Genomic DNA, 18,275 nt, shown 5'->3' on the forward strand with positions numbered 1-18,275 from the left:
AGGTGAATCCTACCATGAGTCCAGTGTCATCCCAACAGTGAATTAGAATTAGTGACCATCCGTGTGTGGGGTTGCTTTTCATCCAAGGGAGTGCCGGGCTCTTAATTCCATAGAGCAGGGGTTTTCAAATTGTGGGTTGCAGAGTGGGAAAAGTTGGGTCGCGCAAAGTCTCTTGGCTGCAGCTAAATTTACGTTTCCGTGATTGACACACACACAAACAGTTGAGGTTTTAGCCCTAGTCTAGGGCTGCATGATATACCAACATTAAATAGAAATTGTGATATTGCTTAGTGCGATTTTCAGCTGCGTGTTTTGAGACACAGGTGTGCGACTTGTAATAGCAGTGTTTTCAGGGTCTCAGAGTGACTCATTATTAAGTGGCTCGGTCCACATTTTTAATGACAAGTAGAAGTAACTCCAATCACAATTAGTGTGTCGTTTCGTTCCTTAGTGTGCATTTGGCTACCTACAAACACATATGGAAACTGTCTGTAAAAAGTATTTCACATGTACATGAAACCCTTCCGGTTCTACTCGCACCGCTCCAAACGGGATTCAAACTGCCGTTTTCCGGCATGGGAGGCGGGCGCACTGACAAGGACGGAAAATGGCAGCCTCTAGAGTCAGTCGCTAGTGTGCCTCTTGAGGCCAGGGCAGGGAGGTTTACTGGCACAGCTCTTACTAGCTGGCCTCCATTACACTCACCCCCCTAAACCTTACTCCCATCCGGGTCACGGCACCAATGTAACCCATCCGGTTCTACTCGCACCGTTCCTTTTTGTAGCAGTAAATGAAGAGATGTCATATCGATCAAAAGTTCAGTATGGAGTACCACAAGGCTCAGTACTAGGGCCGTTGCTGTTCACTCTGTAAATGCTACCCTTAGGAGATATCATTAGGAAGCATGGCATTAGTTTTCACTGTTATGCTGATGATACTCAGCTCTATATTTCTTCACACCCTGACTTACCAATTCACAAAATTAACGGAATGCATAGCTGATATAAAACATTGGATGACTAGTAATTTCCTACTACTTAATTCTGAAAAAACAGAGATTCTAATTATTGGACAAAAAACTTCCTCACGTAATAACCTAGAATACTGTCTAACACTTGATGGCTGCTCTGTCAAGTCTTTGTCGTCGGTTAGGAACCTGGGTGTGCTCTTTGATACCAATCTTTCATTTGAAAGTCACGTGTCTAGTATCTGTAAAACCGCATTTTTCCATCTTAAAAATATATCTAAATTATGTAATATGCTCTCAATGACAAATGCGGAACAGTTAGTTCATGCGTTCTTGACATCAAGGCTAGATTATTGTAATGCTCTTATGAGTGGTTGCCCTGCACGCTTAATAAACAAATTACAGCTGGTCCAAAACGCAGCAGCTCGAGTTCTTACCAGAACCAGTAAGTATGACCATATTAACCCCGTTCTGTCAACACTGCATTGGCTCCCTATCAAACATTGTATAAATTTCTAAATATTGCTGATTACTTACAAAGCACTAAATGGTTTAGCTCCGCAGTACTTGAGCAAGCTTTTAACGCATTATAGTCCTTCACGTCTGTTGCGATCTCAAAATTCTGGCCAGTTGAGAATAACTAGAATATCAAAATCGACTGCTGGCGGTAGATCCTTTTCTTATTTAGCACCAAAACTTTGGAACAGTCTTCCTAACATTGTCCGGGAAGCAGACACACTCTTTCAGTTCAAAGCTAGACTAAAAACACATCTCTTTGACCTAGCATACACATAACACATTATAGACTTCTATTATTCAATATTAGGCTGCATAGATTAGGTCAGCCGGAACCAGGAACACTTCCCAAAAATCCTGATTTACTCGTTACATCTTAAGAAGAATGGCGTCTACACTAATATTAGTCTCTCTGTTTATCCCGAGGTTTACCGCAGTCCGCCAGATCCAGGCCATGTCCAGATCTGATGAAGGACCTGCGCCTGGACGCGACGACAACGCAGTCCTAAAGTGTCAACTAGTCTCTCCCCTGTGAAGGACACCTTCCCTTCCCTTTACCTCTGTACAAATGAAGCATTGTCGGGATAATTCCAGTTAGCGTGGCTACGCGGAAGCGATGAAAATTCTGTATTATAAATTTTAAGGCCAGACAGGTGGTTTGTTGAGGGTTGGTTTGTATGGAAGGACTACACGCCTGCGCACATATATTCAAACACGCATACCTATAGACTGAACTCGCCATCAGCGTTCTCACAGGTTCGCGTTTGTAAAGTTTGCGTAGAGAGAACTTAAGAGTTTTCGGCGTCATGTAAGCGGGACGTTAACTTTATTCTAAAGCTGCTATAAAGCCAAAACAATCTCTGTTACTTTAATTTCCTATTAATAATTTGTTACATTTATATAGCGCTTTTTCTGAGACCTCAAAGCGCTTTACATAGAAGGGGGAATCTCCTCAACCACCACCAATGTGCAGCATCCACCTGGATGATGCGACGGCAGCCATATTGCGCCAGAACGCCCACCACACACCAGCTTACTGGTGGAGAGGAGACAGTGATGAAGCCAATCAGTATATGGGGATGATTAGGAGGCCATGATGGACAGAGGCCAAGGGGCAAATTTGGCCAGGATGCCGGGATTACACCCCTACTCTTTTTTCGAAGGACATCCTGGGATTTTTAATGACCACAGAGAGTCAGGACCTCGGTTTAACGTCTCATTCGAAGGACGGTGCTCTTTTGGCAGTATAGTGTCCCCGTCACTACACTGGGGCATTAGGACCCACACAGACCAGAGGGTGAGCACCCCCTGCTGGCCTCACTAACACCTCTTCCAGCAGCAACCTGGTTTTTCTCAGGAGGTCTCCCATCCAGGTACTAACCAGGCTCAGCCCTGCTTAGCTTCAGTGGGCAGCCAGTCTTGGGCTACAGGGTGATATGGCTGCTTTATTATCACTGTAAAGCTGCTTTGAAACAATCTACATTGTTAAAAGCGCTATATAAATGAAGATGACTTGACTTGACTCCTAACGGGATTCAAACTGGCGTTTTCCGGCATGGTAGGCTAACAAGGATGGAAAATCGCAGCCTCTAGCGTGCCTCTTGAGGCCAGGGCAGGGAGGTTTACTCGCACAGCTCTTACTAGCTGGCCTCCATTACATACACACACAGAACGAGCATGAGAGCATTTTCTGCGCTGAACACCGCAATGATTTCAACAACATTCACAGCACAGATTATAGCAGATCATAATCAGACTGGAGCATGTTTCCAGTTTTTATGGACATATCGAAATTTTACAGTTAAACTATATTTAAAAAAATATAATTTTTTATTAAGTACTCGATTTCTGTCATATCAAACTTTTGATTAAAAATTAAGCTTACAGTAATGTAAAACATTTTTTCTAATCTCAAATATTTTGGTGGGTCTTGAGATAAATTATACTTGTCTAGGTTGGTCCTGGAATGGAAAAGTTTGGGAACCCCTGCCACAAAGAATCTGTGGTCAATCCACAAAAAAGTGAGTGGACAAGCAGAAGCCCACAAATTGTGATCAAATTCAAGTGCTAATAAGGCAAGAATGGATCACCATCAATCAGAATTTGGCCCAGAAGCTGATATTCAGCATGCCAGAGCAAATTGCAGAGGTTATAAAGATGAAGAATCAACACTGTAAATATTGACTCTTTTTTTGCCAATAAAAGCTTTAAAAACTTATGAAATGCTTATAATTATTTTCCAGTATACCATTGAAACATGTGAAAAAATTATCTACAAATACTGACCTTTGCAAAACAAAATTTGTCACTGACAATACTTTTTGCCATGGCTGTACAACAGGACAGCAGGTTTTAGTAAGTATCAGAATACAGCAGAAAGCAACATCAGATAGCGTTCTGATAGTGAGTCGCTTTAGTTGACCTGTGCTGAACGGATTTTGTAGAGACATGCCATTTTTATATGAAGGCCAAAAAGTAGAAAGTGCGCCTTGGTGCTTTGACCTTAAATCTCTCATTAAAGTTGGGCATTGTGGGAATGTGTGATAGCACAGTCTGCTTACAGACAGAGAAGGTCTGCTAATGTCAGGGAGAAGATAAATCATAAATCCTTCAGCGTCTGTATAGCTTTAAGGGCTTTTGCATTAGCATGCCACATAGAACCTTATTTCCGTAATTCATGCACATGGCAAATACCTCTGGTTTGATAAGTGGAATTAACAGAAAATTGTCAGAAAATAAAAAATGCTAATTTTAAGGTTAGGGTGTAACTAACTGTATAAACAAACAATAGAAGTCTATGGAATGTCCCCATTTAGATAGCTAATTAAACGTGTGTGAGTGTGTTTTGTAGAAGTGGAGGGATGTTGGAGTCAGTAGGAGTGAAATTTAAAAGGAGAACATGTGTTTGCATGTGATGTTTGTAATTTAGAACAAAATAAGTTATCTGGCCTGTCAAAATGAATAGTTTGAATGCTAGTCTACCCCTTGCCGGCAGAGTGAAAAATACAAATAAAGAAAGAGAGACAGAGACAGAATGTTATTAGCTGGTGCCGCCCGTTCTGCTGTGATAACGGTGCAGAGACAGACAGCCAATAAGAACACTTCCTCTCTGTTTGAGGACAGGGGTATTATATAAACAGTGACGGCCCAGCGGGAGACAACCACCACAAACACAACAAGCTACTGTACTACTCCCAGATTCAAACACAGAAGAATAATGAGATGACTCAAGACTGAAGATCTTCAGAGAACAAGATGTTCACAGGGCATTTGTTCACAGTTCACAGTTAATGCGGAATATATATATATATATATATATATATTTATGTATGGAATATAAATTACCTTGTGAATCTTTCCAGCTTCAGTGGCAACAAGAAAATGGTAGTCCTTTTGTTTATGAAAGTCCAAAGATGTTCCAGCTAGAACCACAAACAAATTATCTTCAGTGAGGATAATACATTAATGCATCTCCATTTTTAATCTCCGTTTTTAAACGAAAAGGCAGTAGTGTGGACGGGGCCTTAGAAGGTTGTGGTTTAAAAATAAACATTCTGACATTAGAGGGTTGTATCGGTCAAAGAAGCCCCAAGAAGGTTGTGGTTTAAAAATAAACATTCTGACATAAACATCTGTCAGCTACACTGTTTACTTCTGAATATTATATTTTATTCACGGCCATCATTTGTAGTAACCTATTCACAAACTGTTTGCTCAAGTGTAGCATTTTTTCGGAGTTCACTGTCACCTACGCTGTTTACTTCTGTATATTATATCTATCTATAAATTACGGGAACATCTTTCTGTCTGTGTGTGAGTGTGTGTTTGTGTGTTATTTGCATCTCTAGAACCGTTAGTCCGATGGATTTCAAACTTGACAGGTGTCTTGCTACGGGGATGAGTAAGTGCAGTGCCAAGTTTGACGTTGTTTGGATTAGAAATGCAAAAGATATTGTTAAATATATATCGGTAAAAGAAACAAAAAAAACAACTGATTTTGCACGGGCACTTTGCACTGCTCCCTGAATCGACGTGCTTATTCATTTGTGGATGTTAACTGAATCTTTAAGTCAGCTATGCTGTTTACTTCTGAATATTATATTTCATTCTGGTGCACTTAAAGTTATCGCTGCTGTGTAATAGTAGCCTATGCTATGTATTCACCAACTAAACATATCCTATTCAATGTGTTCACAGTCTCTTTCACGGGCATCATTTGTAGTAGCCTATTCACAAACTGTTTGCTCAAGCGTAGTGTTTTCTCAGCGTTCACTGTGTGCTTTCTACCATGCACAAATAAAAATGTCACTGATTTTTTGCTGTGTAATTGTAACAATGAGCACTCAAACACACCAAACCAAACAATTACTAAAAACACACACAAAAACTGATTTTGCACAGGCATTTTGCACTAGTTTATTCAATTCGCCATTTTAACAGTTTCTTTCTGTTCTGTCTAATTTCTAAAAAACAATCTGAAAATAAATGGAACTGATGAGAAGCTAAAACCAGATTCAAACATTTAACTTAAGTCATTTACATTCTTTTCATGGTGAAATTGAATTATTATCTCAGCAGGCGAAATATCACCATGAATGAAGCACTGTCATACAAAATGTAAATGCTAATGTGCAGGCCGGTGGGAAAAACATCTTAACATCTAATATTATGTGCATAAAATTAGTGAATTATTGCTGATTTCTGTGTCTGTGATTACATTTCTTGTACTAAATTGTAAATATAGTCACAGCTGAAGGGGTTGAAGGCACAACATATAGCACAGCCTTTGTCCTTATACTGAGAGAAAAACCCCTCTCACATCATCATCACATTTTTTATCAACATAATTGTCCTCAAATTGGTTGTGTGAAGAAGAATGAATGTATTAAACACTTAAAAGGTGTAATGTCTGGTGTAATGTGGTTCATACCTGTAGCAATGACATCCTTAAGGTCATCAGGAACTTTGTCCGTGGCTGGGAGTTTGATGATGTCTGTGAAGACTAGTTCATGCTGAAATCCAAATGATTGGCATCAATTAACCTCTTACAAAAATGACTTGTTTTAGAATCAACTATTAGATATTTCCTTCTGTACCTTTACCAGAGTCCAAGATACCACTCGTCCATCAGCGGACACAGAGATGAAGTTGTGATTACTGTCCAAATCGTCTTTCTGCCACTTCACCTATAATGAAGACAATGAAACACAAAAACTAAATCCCACAACAAGCGCTGGATAAAAATCTGTATCTATTTTTAAGTGCACTAACATTCAAAAGTTTGGGGTCGGTAAGATATTTTATTGTTTTTGAAAGAAGCCTCTTATGCTCACCAAGGCTATATTTATTTAATCAAAAATACAGTAAAACTATAATATTATGAAATTATGAAAAATATGAAACAGCCATTAATAGCCACTATTCCAGTCTCCAGCATCACATGATCCTTCTGAAATCATTTTAATATACTGATTTGGTGGAAATATAATTAATGTTGGAAACAGTTGTACTACTTAATATTTTTGTGGAAGTATTCTTTGATGAATTGAAAGTTCAAAATCTAACTGATCCTAAACATTTGAACAGTAGCTTCAAAAATAGTGTATATTGTGTAACCATTATGCAACCATAAATGGGCAATTCCATGCAAAGGTCACCCTTACCATGGGAAAAAAAATTGGACACACACAAACAGACATGTTCTTAAAATGTTCACCTTAGGTCTATACTTATTGTATGTAACCACACTCATTATATTATTTATAGATATTTGCTGTTTTGTTACATCATATATAAGGTGTGTGCCAAGCAGTTTTTAAAATGGCTGTGTTCTACTGTTTGCAAAAAAGGGAATACCGGTAGATAGTTTTCAACTAAATTGTATCATTTGGCAATTTCCTGATTAACAAGAGTACGACAGAGCATTGTGTACACTTAGCATTAACAGCAAAGCTCTATAAGCCTCTTGTTAAATGTGTCTGTGAATTCCAGGGCCAAGTAACTTCCATAACGTTTTAGAGGATAAGTTTATGCTACACATACAATGTTGATGCAAAAATGTCCAAACGTTTCAGTGCAATGTTTACTTTTAAATGTAACTTGTGTATAAATGTAACATGCAATGAACATTTTGTGCCCTTTTGTTACTTGTAAACACTTTAATTTTACATTATGGGCGTGACGTTACAGACGTAACATTACATGAAAAAAAATTCTAAAATCAAAGAAAATTCATACAAAGAAAATTCTAAAATCAAACCCACATCTGATATTCAAAATGTAGTATGCTGAATTGTATAAGGGACATTTAAAAAAAACTTATTTAGTGTAAAATTCAATCTGAAGAGTATATTAAAAATTGCAGTTTGATATTTATTTGTTTATTTGTGGCACAAGTCAAGTCGAGTGCACTTATTTTTCTGGCTGTGTACGATTTTGGTAAGTATAGGTCATCCAGGATTTCTATGCATACAGAAAATTTGCACACTACACAGTATACAATACTGCACTGGATATAACAGAACAAGTAAGAATAGTATTCTATTCTGACCGTTATATTGAATATACAGCTCCATTGTCATATCATACAGTAGGTAATGAATAATGATGGTTTACTGATATTATTTTATCCATGAAATATATCCTCATCCATACCTGCATCACAGCGCCTCTGTGTTTCCCGGAGCTGGCTGTGCTGTTATAAATGGGCTGATCACTCTTTTTCTTCAGGTTGTACACTGCAACACAACCGTCATGCAAACCCACAGCCACTAGGTAGGACAGTTGTTCATGGATGTCTACACACATTACACCTGAGGTTGTGTTGAAGATGAATTCTGGGTAACTGGAGTTCTTCAGGGTGTAAAAGAGAAGCATGCCACGCTCCTCTTGGGTAAATTCATCTTGAGGGGTAAGATAAAACACATTTCAAATGCTTACAAATGATTACTTGTCTAAGGTTTACTTTCAAAGTAAATAGTAAACTTACATGACCCAAGACCAACAGCGAACAAATCACTGTATTTAGGATTCCTAGAAATGAACAAATACAGATGTCATTAAAAGAAGTGCTTTTTATTTTACTCAAAAAAACACTAAATGGCTGCATTTTGTTTGAATAAAGTATGAAACTCACCAGCAGAGGGCAGTCACAGACAGTCCTTTAGCTTTATCATACTGGAGTTTCCACAGCGGGAGAAGAGTGCCCTTCTCTCCTCGAAATTCATCAGCTGCATCCTCAAAGTACATGAAATCTGAGATTTGGATATAAGCTGTTTACATCAGAATATTGCTCTCTTTTTGAACACTTTTTAATATCTGTCGATCTGTCAGATATCCACAATAAAAATAAATATTTTTCATAATTACCTTGTGCAACCTCATCAAATATATTCTGATTCACCATACGCTCAATGATCTTGGCCGCATGAGCTAGTTGGGTTAAGTCATCACTCTATAAGCACAACATGTTTTTCCCCCCTTTAACTCAATCCTTCAAACAAATCAATCACACTATTGAACTAAATAAACATATGCCATGTTCTTGATTAGTGTGTATGTATTTGGTTACAATCTGTGTCTAGCTACCTGAGTCTCTGCTTGAATCATTTTCTTCTTGTTTTTGTCCTCCTCCTTATTTAGGACCTGGCCTTCTTGCTTCTCTTTACTTTTCTCTCGCCTCTTAAGTTCCTCAACGTAAAAGTCATAGATCTCCCACTGCAAAAAGAGCAGTGTTTGCTGATATTTTACAAATCCATATTCACCGTAATATAAACATAGTGCTGGTTTACTGCAGGTGTAGCACAAAAAAGTTGCTCAAAATCATTTACCAGCAAAGGCAAAGATTTTCTCACCTGATTGGCTGTAGCCGAGAAGTTTGCACGAGGAGGAGGCTCTGTTTGACAACTTATATCCTGCAAAACATAATTTTGATTAAAAAAAAAAACAAAAACAAAAAACAGTGGCTTTTGCATAAACTGAAAATGCAGAAACCCTAACAAAGTCTTTCTATAGTCTTACAAGCTATGAGCAATCCCCATTTTGCCCTGGTAAAACCTGTACAGCAAATCACTTTTGATAAAAACCATCTACTAAATGACTATGTGGTAATAAGCAGATGGCATATATAAAAGTTCAGTAACGTAACCCTCTCACTCTTGGAGGGTTGTTTAGTGTCTGAGAGGCTCTCTCGTTGAAGTTGAACTGGTTGGTGAGTTTCCGCTCTTTCTCTCCACCTTTGGCTACATTGTCTAGCTTCTCGGCTCCTTTGCCATCTTCCCTTTCAGCTTGTTTAGCCATCAATCTCCGACCTTCATCAGATTCCTTGTGAACAAGATTCCCTTCTAGTTCAAAGTGAATAGCCATCTGATCTACAAAGATGATAGGTTTATAGCAACCCTCCTGAAAAGACAACAGATTTTAGTGATTTGTTCGGCTGATGACAGGAAATCATCATGGTTAAGGATCACAATTTCAAAAAGTTGTAGAGATGCAGCAGTATTTTACTTTGAAACCGTATCTGACAACGTTCTGTGGAGCATTTGGATTGTTTGCTGTTAGTACTCTGGTAATCTCTTCATTGAGCTCCTTATGAACACAAGAAACAGAAACATGTATAAATAATTATCCCAACATCACTATTGTGACATCATGTTGGCAGGGTCAGACCACAGGTCCTCTCCAGGTTTACACACTTCCTCAGTTAAGTCCAGCTGGTCCGGAGGCTTCACAAGAGTCTTCCCTGGCATCCATTCTTCTCCTTCAGCTGTGTCTGTTGCTTCCTCCTCATCCTACATGACAAAAGAGGTTTGAAAGCCCAATATCCTTTTGAAAGATATGTAACAACGAATTCAGTTCTACATGGATGAAAAGTGATTTGAAAGCTAACTACCTTCTTCTTTCCAGCAGCTTTGACAACCTTTGCCACAGGTGCCTTTGGCTGGGTGTTAACATTTGTTGCCTGCATTTTAAGAGAGAAAATATCAACCTTATGGTCTTGACACCAGTGCATAAACTAATGTTGGCTTAAGGTTGGCTTAAGGCTATCCCAAAGGTTTAAAATGAAAATGTTAAAGTTATAGATAGAAAGTGATGATTAAGCCAGAAAATGTAGTCTCGTAATAATAATAAACGACAAAGCTGTAAACTTTAAATAGTAGATAACAATTAACGTTAGTTAGGCATTCGCTATAACATCGGTAACATACCTGTTTAGATTTCACTGTCCCAACTTTGTGAGGAACGGACATTTTTTTGTTTCACAATAAGATCTGTTATGCAGTCGAAAATACTCTGAAACTTGAGGAGCTTTTTAAAACGTAAAAATAAAGTTGCGTTTAAAATGACAAAACAAGTGTTCCCTTCTTTGAAACTGCAAACGGTAGCGCGTGTGCGCGTGTATACAGACGTTGTCATGGCAGCGTCGTCTGGCTGACGTGACATTTATGCATGTCAGCCAGTGAGTGAGACAGTTCCCCCAAAGCCATTGGAAGGCAAACCCATAAAATACCGCAGTGAAGCCATTGATATCCATTAAAAAAAACGGCCTCTTGTCTCCTTCCCTGCATACTGCCAAAGCCAGCGTTATAGCTTTAGCCGTTACGCTTTTTTGGCTAAAGATTGCAGGTTTGCCTTCCAGTGAGTGAGTAGCACGCACGCCAAATGAATTTCCGCGTCTGACCAGAAGATGACGCCCGCAGGTGACTCTTTTTTATTTTTTTACACATAAAGTACAGTGGATTATATCACAAAAATCACGGCAATAAAGTACATTTTCAAACAAGATACAATAAACAGGAATAGTTTGGCTGTTCTGTTTTACATTAATAAATAAATGTCAACTTAAGAAAATAAGGTAACACTTTATTTTACAGTGTCCTTGTTACATATGTTACATGTACTTACCATAGTAATAACAGTAAATTATGCATAATTACATGCAACTAACCCTCAACCAAACCCTAATCCTACCCTAACCCTATAATAAGTACATGTAGTTAATTAATATTACTCAGTAGGCTACTTAAATATATAATTACACTGTAACAATGAAGTGTAACCGAAAATATTTACAAGCGCTTATAATGAAAGAAACCGTCATTCTTTTCATCAATAGTGGTTTTAATCAGTAATCAACTTTACATTTATAAAGACGAAACTGGCCAGTTAGCAGTTTTAACAGGCTATCAATCTCATTTGATTAAATCAAATCAAAAACAGTAAGTACATTAATTATTTCTAAAATAAAAAAGTTTGCTATATATGCATTAAAATAATAAGTATAACTATTATTTAAATAACTCCTTTGCATGTCGGATTCAAAGAACAAGTGTGATGTTTCAACGTTAGAATTATAGAATGTGCACTGTGACGAGGTATCCAACTTAAATTTTGAAAGAAAAGAGTTACAGGGATAGTAATTATGAAGAATTTTATAATGAAGTTATTTCAACTTGTTAGGTAACATAAACTTATTAATGCCACCCCATATCTTAATAATAAGAGAAAAAGGGATAATTTATTTTCCACTTTAAAAAGCTTTGGGATGATAGCTAATTTGGATTCTTCTAATCCAAAAATTGTTACATTTGATAGTGTATCAATTGCAGTTGCAGTTTCAGGACCGCATTTCTAGGACCTTAGTTTTTTGTGACAGCGCCACCTAGCCAATTGTACGCCACCAGACATTATTCAAACCTGAAACAAAGAGGTGCAAAGACTATAGTCTAGAGTAGACCACTGAAAGGATGTTTTAAAACACGTGCATTCAATTATTAAATTAATTATATTATATTATATTATATTATATTTTCATCTAATTTTTAACGTAATATATTAAGAGCGTTATTAGGGGTTGGTTGGAACAATATCAATTTCATTTAAATAATTAAAACAGTAAATAATTTCTAATAATACAAATACAGAATTGAATTAACAGTAAGTGCTATGATACAGGATTATAGCTAAGCTAGGCCTTAAAAAAAGAGAGGGTCCTAGAAATGCTGTCCTCAAAATGCAGCCTTCGGTAATGCAGGATCATGACTCTGCCACAAGAAATAAGCAATGCTTTTGTGTTATGAAAAGTAACCTCTACTCACACTGATTTCATTTTTTATTTTATTTTTACCTTGAAGACTAAACTCGTATGATTAGCCTAATCCGGAAGCACGTACAATAGAAAATTAGAATGATTTATTCATCGCGTCTAAATGTACGGAAGTAAACAGGCGGGGCTTTATTACCTGCCCTTGGTTTTGTGAAAGTCCGACTCGTTATTCCGCCTTTTTATTCTTTTGTATAGTTCATGTACACTTCATCTGAACTGTTCAGACCGATTTTGTGAATTATTTCAACTGATTCTTTGAAAATATTCAACTTAAAAGAACGATTTGTTCAACTTCAAACCAACGAGTCATTCTGTCATACTGTGTCATAACGGGTTAGAAACTACTTTGAAGCTGATATGAAGGACCGTCTGGGCGATTTAACAGCTGTAAGACTCAAATTATTTCCTTAATTCGTGTTATTTAGATGTCAAATATTAATGATAACAATTTACGTTTCACTTACTTTCACTATCGTAAATACAGAGCTTGATTTCATTATTCGCATGCGTGCTTGTATTGGCTTATATCAAGTTTTCTATTAAAACAAAGTTTGGATACGTTGAAAATATTTAAAGCGAGTGGTTTATACGACAGAAAAGACCCAGCTGTCTCTGTGACTTCTTTTTATTTGTTTTGAATGTAACTAGCGCTGCAATGACACCATCATCGCTCCAGTGGAGTCCAATGCTTTCCTAGAGGACTTCCTTCCTAAGGTTTGTATCATGGGGTTTGTATGCGTGCACTTGTGTTTAAACATCTATAGCTGCTTTTAATAGGTGTAGAGCCATGTCTATCTTTACATTATAACTGAAAACGTGAAGAACCATTTAGTCACGTTTTTTTTAACGGAAACAGGTTGGTGAGGTTCAAAAACTTATCGAGAGAATTTCCCTCTTTGTTGGAGAAGTGAAGCTGAGGCAAAGTACCATTCTGACAGAAATCAACCCACCGACGTGTGAGTAGCCTACATTGCACATTGTTTTTGTCTTTACAGCTGTAAGTGCATTAAGCACCTAAAGTTAGGTGTCTAAGAGGGGTTCCCACAGTTATAGTAAATTAGGAAATAGGAAATTCTTTAAAATGATGATAATTTCCAGGTCATGAAAAGTTACACTCAGATACAAAATATTAAATAGAATCTCTATTAATGATTTAAAAAAAAAAAAAAAAAAAAAAAAAAAAAAAAACTAATTCATTAATCAGGAAATTCATTGTTCTAAAGGCATGGGAAGCCTGAATATTTACTATTAAACAACAGTGTTTTGTCAGTTCACTTTTTCTCTGTGTTCATCTCTACCATATTTTTGTGTCTAATCTCATTAACAGATGTGAGAGATGAAATTGAGCAGTTTAGCCATGACATCAAGCAGACTGCAGATTTAATACGGGATAAACTAAAAGGTAATTGAATTTAAATTATAATTTTTTGGGGGGTGCAGAATTAATGTAATCAGGCATGTACTGGCCATCAGGAACACCTGGCGAAACAAGGAATATAATCTTTTATAATCTAAATCTTTTGTTTCACATTAAAAAACTTTATTATTTGATTGTTCTTGTAGATTTAGAAGGAACATTTTCAGATAATGAAAATGCAAACACCATCTCTGTCTACTGTCGCATCCAAAGTACTCAGGTGAGATGTAAACCTCTACTGAATTATAAATTCAGTATTATCCTTTAGCTGTTTGTTTTAGTATTTTTTTTCTAATTTATGTTGTTCATTTATAGCACACAGTACTTTCATTGCGGTTTGCAGAAATAATGAGCATGTACAACCAAGAACTGTTATCTTTCCGAACAAAGAGTAAAGAGCGGATACAAAGACAGCTGGAGATCAGTGAGTGAACTAATACATTTACTTGACAATGCATTAACACATAAATGTCTTTTGTCACCACAGCCCATTGCTATTTGTATATTTCCACTCTATTTCTACCAGTAGTATGTAGCCTTGAAATGTAATTGGTAACCCTACTTATTTTTATTACATTATTTTAGAATCAATCATAAATGTTCACAAGTTTGGGGGCAGTAATTTCAAAAATCCATTCTTTTTTCGGCAAGGGTGCATTAAATTGATCTAAAGGCACAATAAAGACATACAGTATATAATGCTTCAAGAGATTTCTGTTTTTAAAATACATGTTCTATTGATCTGACCCCAAACTTTTCAATGGGAGTTTACTATATAGAAATCAGACTTGTTATTTTTCAAGGTGGTAGATTCATCACTGAAGAGGAGACAGAGGTTTTACTGCAAAGTAACAACACTGCTTTCTTTACCTCAAATGTAAGTTTCAGTGTTAACATACAGCTGAATGCACTTTTACACATAAGCTTCCTTAAATGTTAATGTAACTCTTTGTATGTATAGATCAACTCCAGCTCCTGCATCACGGGACGTGCTCTGAATGAAATTGAGTCACGGCATAAGGACATTCTCTGTCTGGAGGCCAGCATTCGAGAGCTGCAAAATATGTTTTTGGATATAGCTGTGTTAGTCAACAGTCAGGTACTGTCAGCTTGCCGGAGAGTTAAATAAATGATCTGGAACAAAATGGTGCAAAAAAGCCTTACACAGTTAAAAATGAAAGTTTCAGTGCTTTATCTAACATGAATAGCTGTTTAACACCACTGAAATATCAGTTATCAAATATCATTTAATTATCAGAATAATGTACATGAAAGAGTTATGGGATTTTGACTTTGGTATATCATAATTTAAAGGTTTTTTTTTTTGTTTACTTTTTTATAGGGTGAAATGGCAAACAACATAGCAAAGACTGTGATGAAAGCTGGAAACTATGTTGATCAAGGGAAAGTGAACATGGAACAAGCTGTTGATTACAAGACATCTTGGCGTATAAGATTGCCTCCCTTGCCTTCATTCAAGCACAAAGCAAAACCGAGAACCGACAAGGGCTCTTGAAGGAATCTTGAACTTTGAACATATGCTACTTGAAGGTGCTTTTGTGTTTATGAAAATGAGAGATTCATGCACCTTGTGCCTTTACTTGAAAAATTCCTACTTGTCACAGATCGTTGCACTCCCTGAATTTTTTTCTGATCAGATCCTTTTGATCTGTCTATTGGATTTTCTCAGCCCATTTATAAAAAATGGTTCTCATTTGGTTAATGATTAAGCTTGCTCTCAGATAGCACTAGCAGGCATTTTCTGATGCAATATGACTAAATGTCAATAGGTATGTTTACATGCACTCATTTTCTTCAGGCTGAATGAATCCAATCCAATTTCAGATTGTGAAAGTTCTGTTTATATGTGCAGTGGCCAGTCAACACGTTTAGAACCAGAGAAAGCCACCGCAATGTCACTGGAGCTACCCCGAGCACAATTGCCGTTTTTGCTTTGTCAGAAGAGCTTTTTAGCAAATATTCAGTAAATATTCAGTCTGCTTCACTTACTAGTTTGTAAGACATAAATGTAAACATCACGCCACTGCACGTCTGCAAGGAATTTTTAAATCCGATTTAAAAAAATGTTCAGTAGCTTCTGTTGATTCGATTATTTCAAGTCTACACCATCCTCTTTCAATCCAATTGAAATTTAATTTGGATTGAGCTCAGTTGGATTGATTGAGGTGTTTACACAAAGGCTTTTCAGTCTGATTGAGCCATCAATCCGATCATAAACAGATTATTTGGGTGCATGTTATTTGTAGCTTATGTAAAAGCCCAGTTAGAGTCTCCTACATTTAACTTTTGTTTTCTTGTGTTTACTTTTATTAGTATGTGTCACCTAGTTGGTGACTATTGCTTTTGTGTAACTCATAGTTCACCCAAAAATTTAAATTCTTTCATCATTTCTTCGCCTTAATGTCATTTTATGAATTACTTTCTTCTGTGGAACAAATGTTTTTTGTTCATACAATGAAATAGGGTCCAAAACATCATTGATAGATTATTGATGTAAAATATAAACAACTGCAGCTATGCCATTTCAAAATCCAAATGATGGGTCATCAATCTTAAAACCTATCTGATATTTTCAGTCCTGTATTAGATATTTAACCAAAATTAAATGCATTTTGTGTAGAATACTACAGAATGGACTTGCAGGTGTTTACAGTTTTTCTTAATTGCTTTGGCTCTTTTTTTCTCAAAACAATAAGTTCAGATCTCTGATGTTTTGAATTTATTATTAACTTAAAGGGGGGGTACAATGGTGTTTCATGTATTCAGAGTTGTTTACAGTGTTAAAGAGATAGATTCTCATGCTAAACATGGGCAAAGTTTTAAAAAAATATTTTGGACGAATAACGGAGAATTTCTATGCTGAAAATCTTACTTCCGGGTTGGTACAAGTTTCGGCTGGTTTTTTTTAGATCGTGGATCTAATGACGTAGATCAGAGTGGAACTCCTTATATGAGCATTTCTCTCGGAAAAGCTCGCCCGCGAGCACGTCGACTAGAGGAGAGCGAGACCGCGCACATCAACGCGCTTCAACAGGAAATCATCGGCAGCGCTGACAAAAGTGTGTATTTGGATGTGAGGGAAAGCTTACCGTGTTCAGTTTTCCAAAGAACCCAGTGTTACAGGAACAGTGGATGCAGTTTGTTTTTCCGGGGCAGCAACGGAGTGTAGGAAGTGCGGTTGTGTGTTCTGGTCGTTTCAGTGACGAATGTTTTATTAACAAGGCTCAGGTCGACGCTGGATTTGCAAATCGTTTGCTATTAAAACGTGGAGCGGTCCCAGTGATAAAAGACCCCATTCATGTAAGTACAACTGGATCAGATTTCTGTCTTTTGCTGGAAATCAAGAACTACCGCTTAACTCTATAGCTCCGCCTCCAGGACCTCGGCTTTTTCCGGAGAGAATCGGAAAGCTGTATTTTTCTTTTCTAAATATAATAAAACTAAACACTTTTTTGAGATATTAAGGATGCACTACTACTCTATAGGTACTCAAGATTAACATGAGATTAGGTGAAACTGTGCATGTTATGTACCCTTTAAGCAAAATGAATGTGCTTTGGCACATGTTTTTTGTGCAATTAATTACATTTGTCTACAATTTTCACAATAACTAAATGTACATGGCTTGTTGATCCAAACTGTTGAATTGATTCTCAATAAAACTGTCAAACTCTTCACAACTTCTAAACATTATTTTATCGTGTGAGCCATCACATGCAAAATGATCCATTCACTTATCAAAATCTGTCAGACATGCATGTATATTCCATAAATATCTGACATGGAATGTTTGTAATATCTGCTAAATTAGCAAATGGCCTGCCATTGTAATGAAATAGGAATCACAATTTTTACGAATCAACCAATCATTTTTCGAAAGCATTAATATGGAGTCTGCCCAGCACAATCACCTAGCCTGGCAAGCCAGACCTACATCAAGATGTTAGGTCTGGCAACTCACCATTGGCAAACAAATGGTGAGTTCAGGTGGTTTTGGGTGATGAAAGTGAACAATGGTAATGGTAAAAGTCATTTAAAGTAAGAACTCTTCAAAGCAGAAACCTTCTTCATGCACTTGAGTCAAAGTCTTCCTCCAACACCAAAACACATTGTGTCCTTGATCTGTGAACATAAGAGATTTGAAAAGTATAGGGCGCACTTGATTACACAGGCTCAAATGATCAGGAGGACCCTTGGGTGACAAATAATGACAGCAGCAGTAGGGCTTTGAAGCGCTGAGCTTCACAGGT

The 18,275-nt window shown here is 37.1% G+C and overlaps 2 protein-coding genes across 2 annotated transcripts in view; one reads left to right on the top strand and one right to left on the bottom strand.

Annotated features, from left to right (window-relative positions):
• Window positions 1-10,864, bottom strand: part of dnai1.2 (dynein, axonemal, intermediate chain 1, paralog 2) — a 29,773-nt gene extending 18,909 nt beyond the window's left edge. Inside the window, exons 1-14 of the mRNA XM_079848041.1 lie at window positions 10,690-10,864; window positions 10,374-10,442; window positions 10,177-10,272; window positions 9,989-10,069; window positions 9,638-9,883; window positions 9,337-9,396; window positions 9,071-9,199; window positions 8,852-8,936; window positions 8,619-8,736; window positions 8,472-8,515; window positions 8,138-8,385; window positions 6,580-6,669; window positions 6,414-6,495; window positions 4,829-4,905 (exon numbers count right to left, since the gene is read on the bottom strand). Coding sequence (XP_079704167.1) covers window positions 4,829-4,905; window positions 6,414-6,495; window positions 6,580-6,669; window positions 8,138-8,385; window positions 8,472-8,515; window positions 8,619-8,736; window positions 8,852-8,936; window positions 9,071-9,199; window positions 9,337-9,396; window positions 9,638-9,883; window positions 9,989-10,069; window positions 10,177-10,272; window positions 10,374-10,442; window positions 10,690-10,731 — 1,467 coding nt within the window. The 5' untranslated portion in view covers window positions 10,732-10,864. The remainder of the gene's footprint in view (window positions 1-4,828; window positions 4,906-6,413; window positions 6,496-6,579; window positions 6,670-8,137; window positions 8,386-8,471; window positions 8,516-8,618; window positions 8,737-8,851; window positions 8,937-9,070; window positions 9,200-9,336; window positions 9,397-9,637; window positions 9,884-9,988; window positions 10,070-10,176; window positions 10,273-10,373; window positions 10,443-10,689) is intronic.
• A 1,663-nt stretch (window positions 10,865-12,527) lies between these two features.
• Window positions 12,528-16,660, top strand: stx2a (syntaxin 2a). The gene is made up of 9 exons (XM_079847194.1): window positions 12,528-12,974; window positions 13,236-13,301; window positions 13,444-13,543; window positions 13,915-13,989; window positions 14,151-14,224; window positions 14,320-14,428; window positions 14,808-14,881; window positions 14,966-15,103; window positions 15,347-16,660. Exons 1-9 carry the CDS (start codon window positions 12,945-12,947, stop codon window positions 15,518-15,520), a joined length of 840 nt encoding a protein of 279 aa, XP_079703320.1. The 5' UTR covers window positions 12,528-12,944; the 3' UTR covers window positions 15,521-16,660.
• The last annotated feature ends 1,615 nt before the right edge of the window (window positions 16,661-18,275 follow it).

The sequence above is a fragment of the Squalius cephalus genome, assembly GCF_949319135.1.
Source record: "Squalius cephalus genome assembly, chromosome: 17".
Lineage (NCBI taxonomy): Eukaryota > Metazoa > Chordata > Actinopteri > Cypriniformes > Leuciscidae > Squalius > Squalius cephalus.

Excerpts from the sequence above, each read along its gene's own strand:
- stx2a (XM_079847194.1), top strand. The coding sequence starts at position 12,945 with ATGAAGGACCGTCTGGGCGATTTAACAGCT. Across the intron at positions 14,882-14,965 it reads CTGCTTTCTTTACCTCAAAT|ATCAACTCCAGCTCCTGCAT; the intron begins GTAAGTTTCAGT and ends TTGTATGTATAG. Across the intron at positions 15,104-15,346 it reads CTGTGTTAGTCAACAGTCAG|GGTGAAATGGCAAACAACAT; the intron begins GTACTGTCAGCT and ends ACTTTTTTATAG.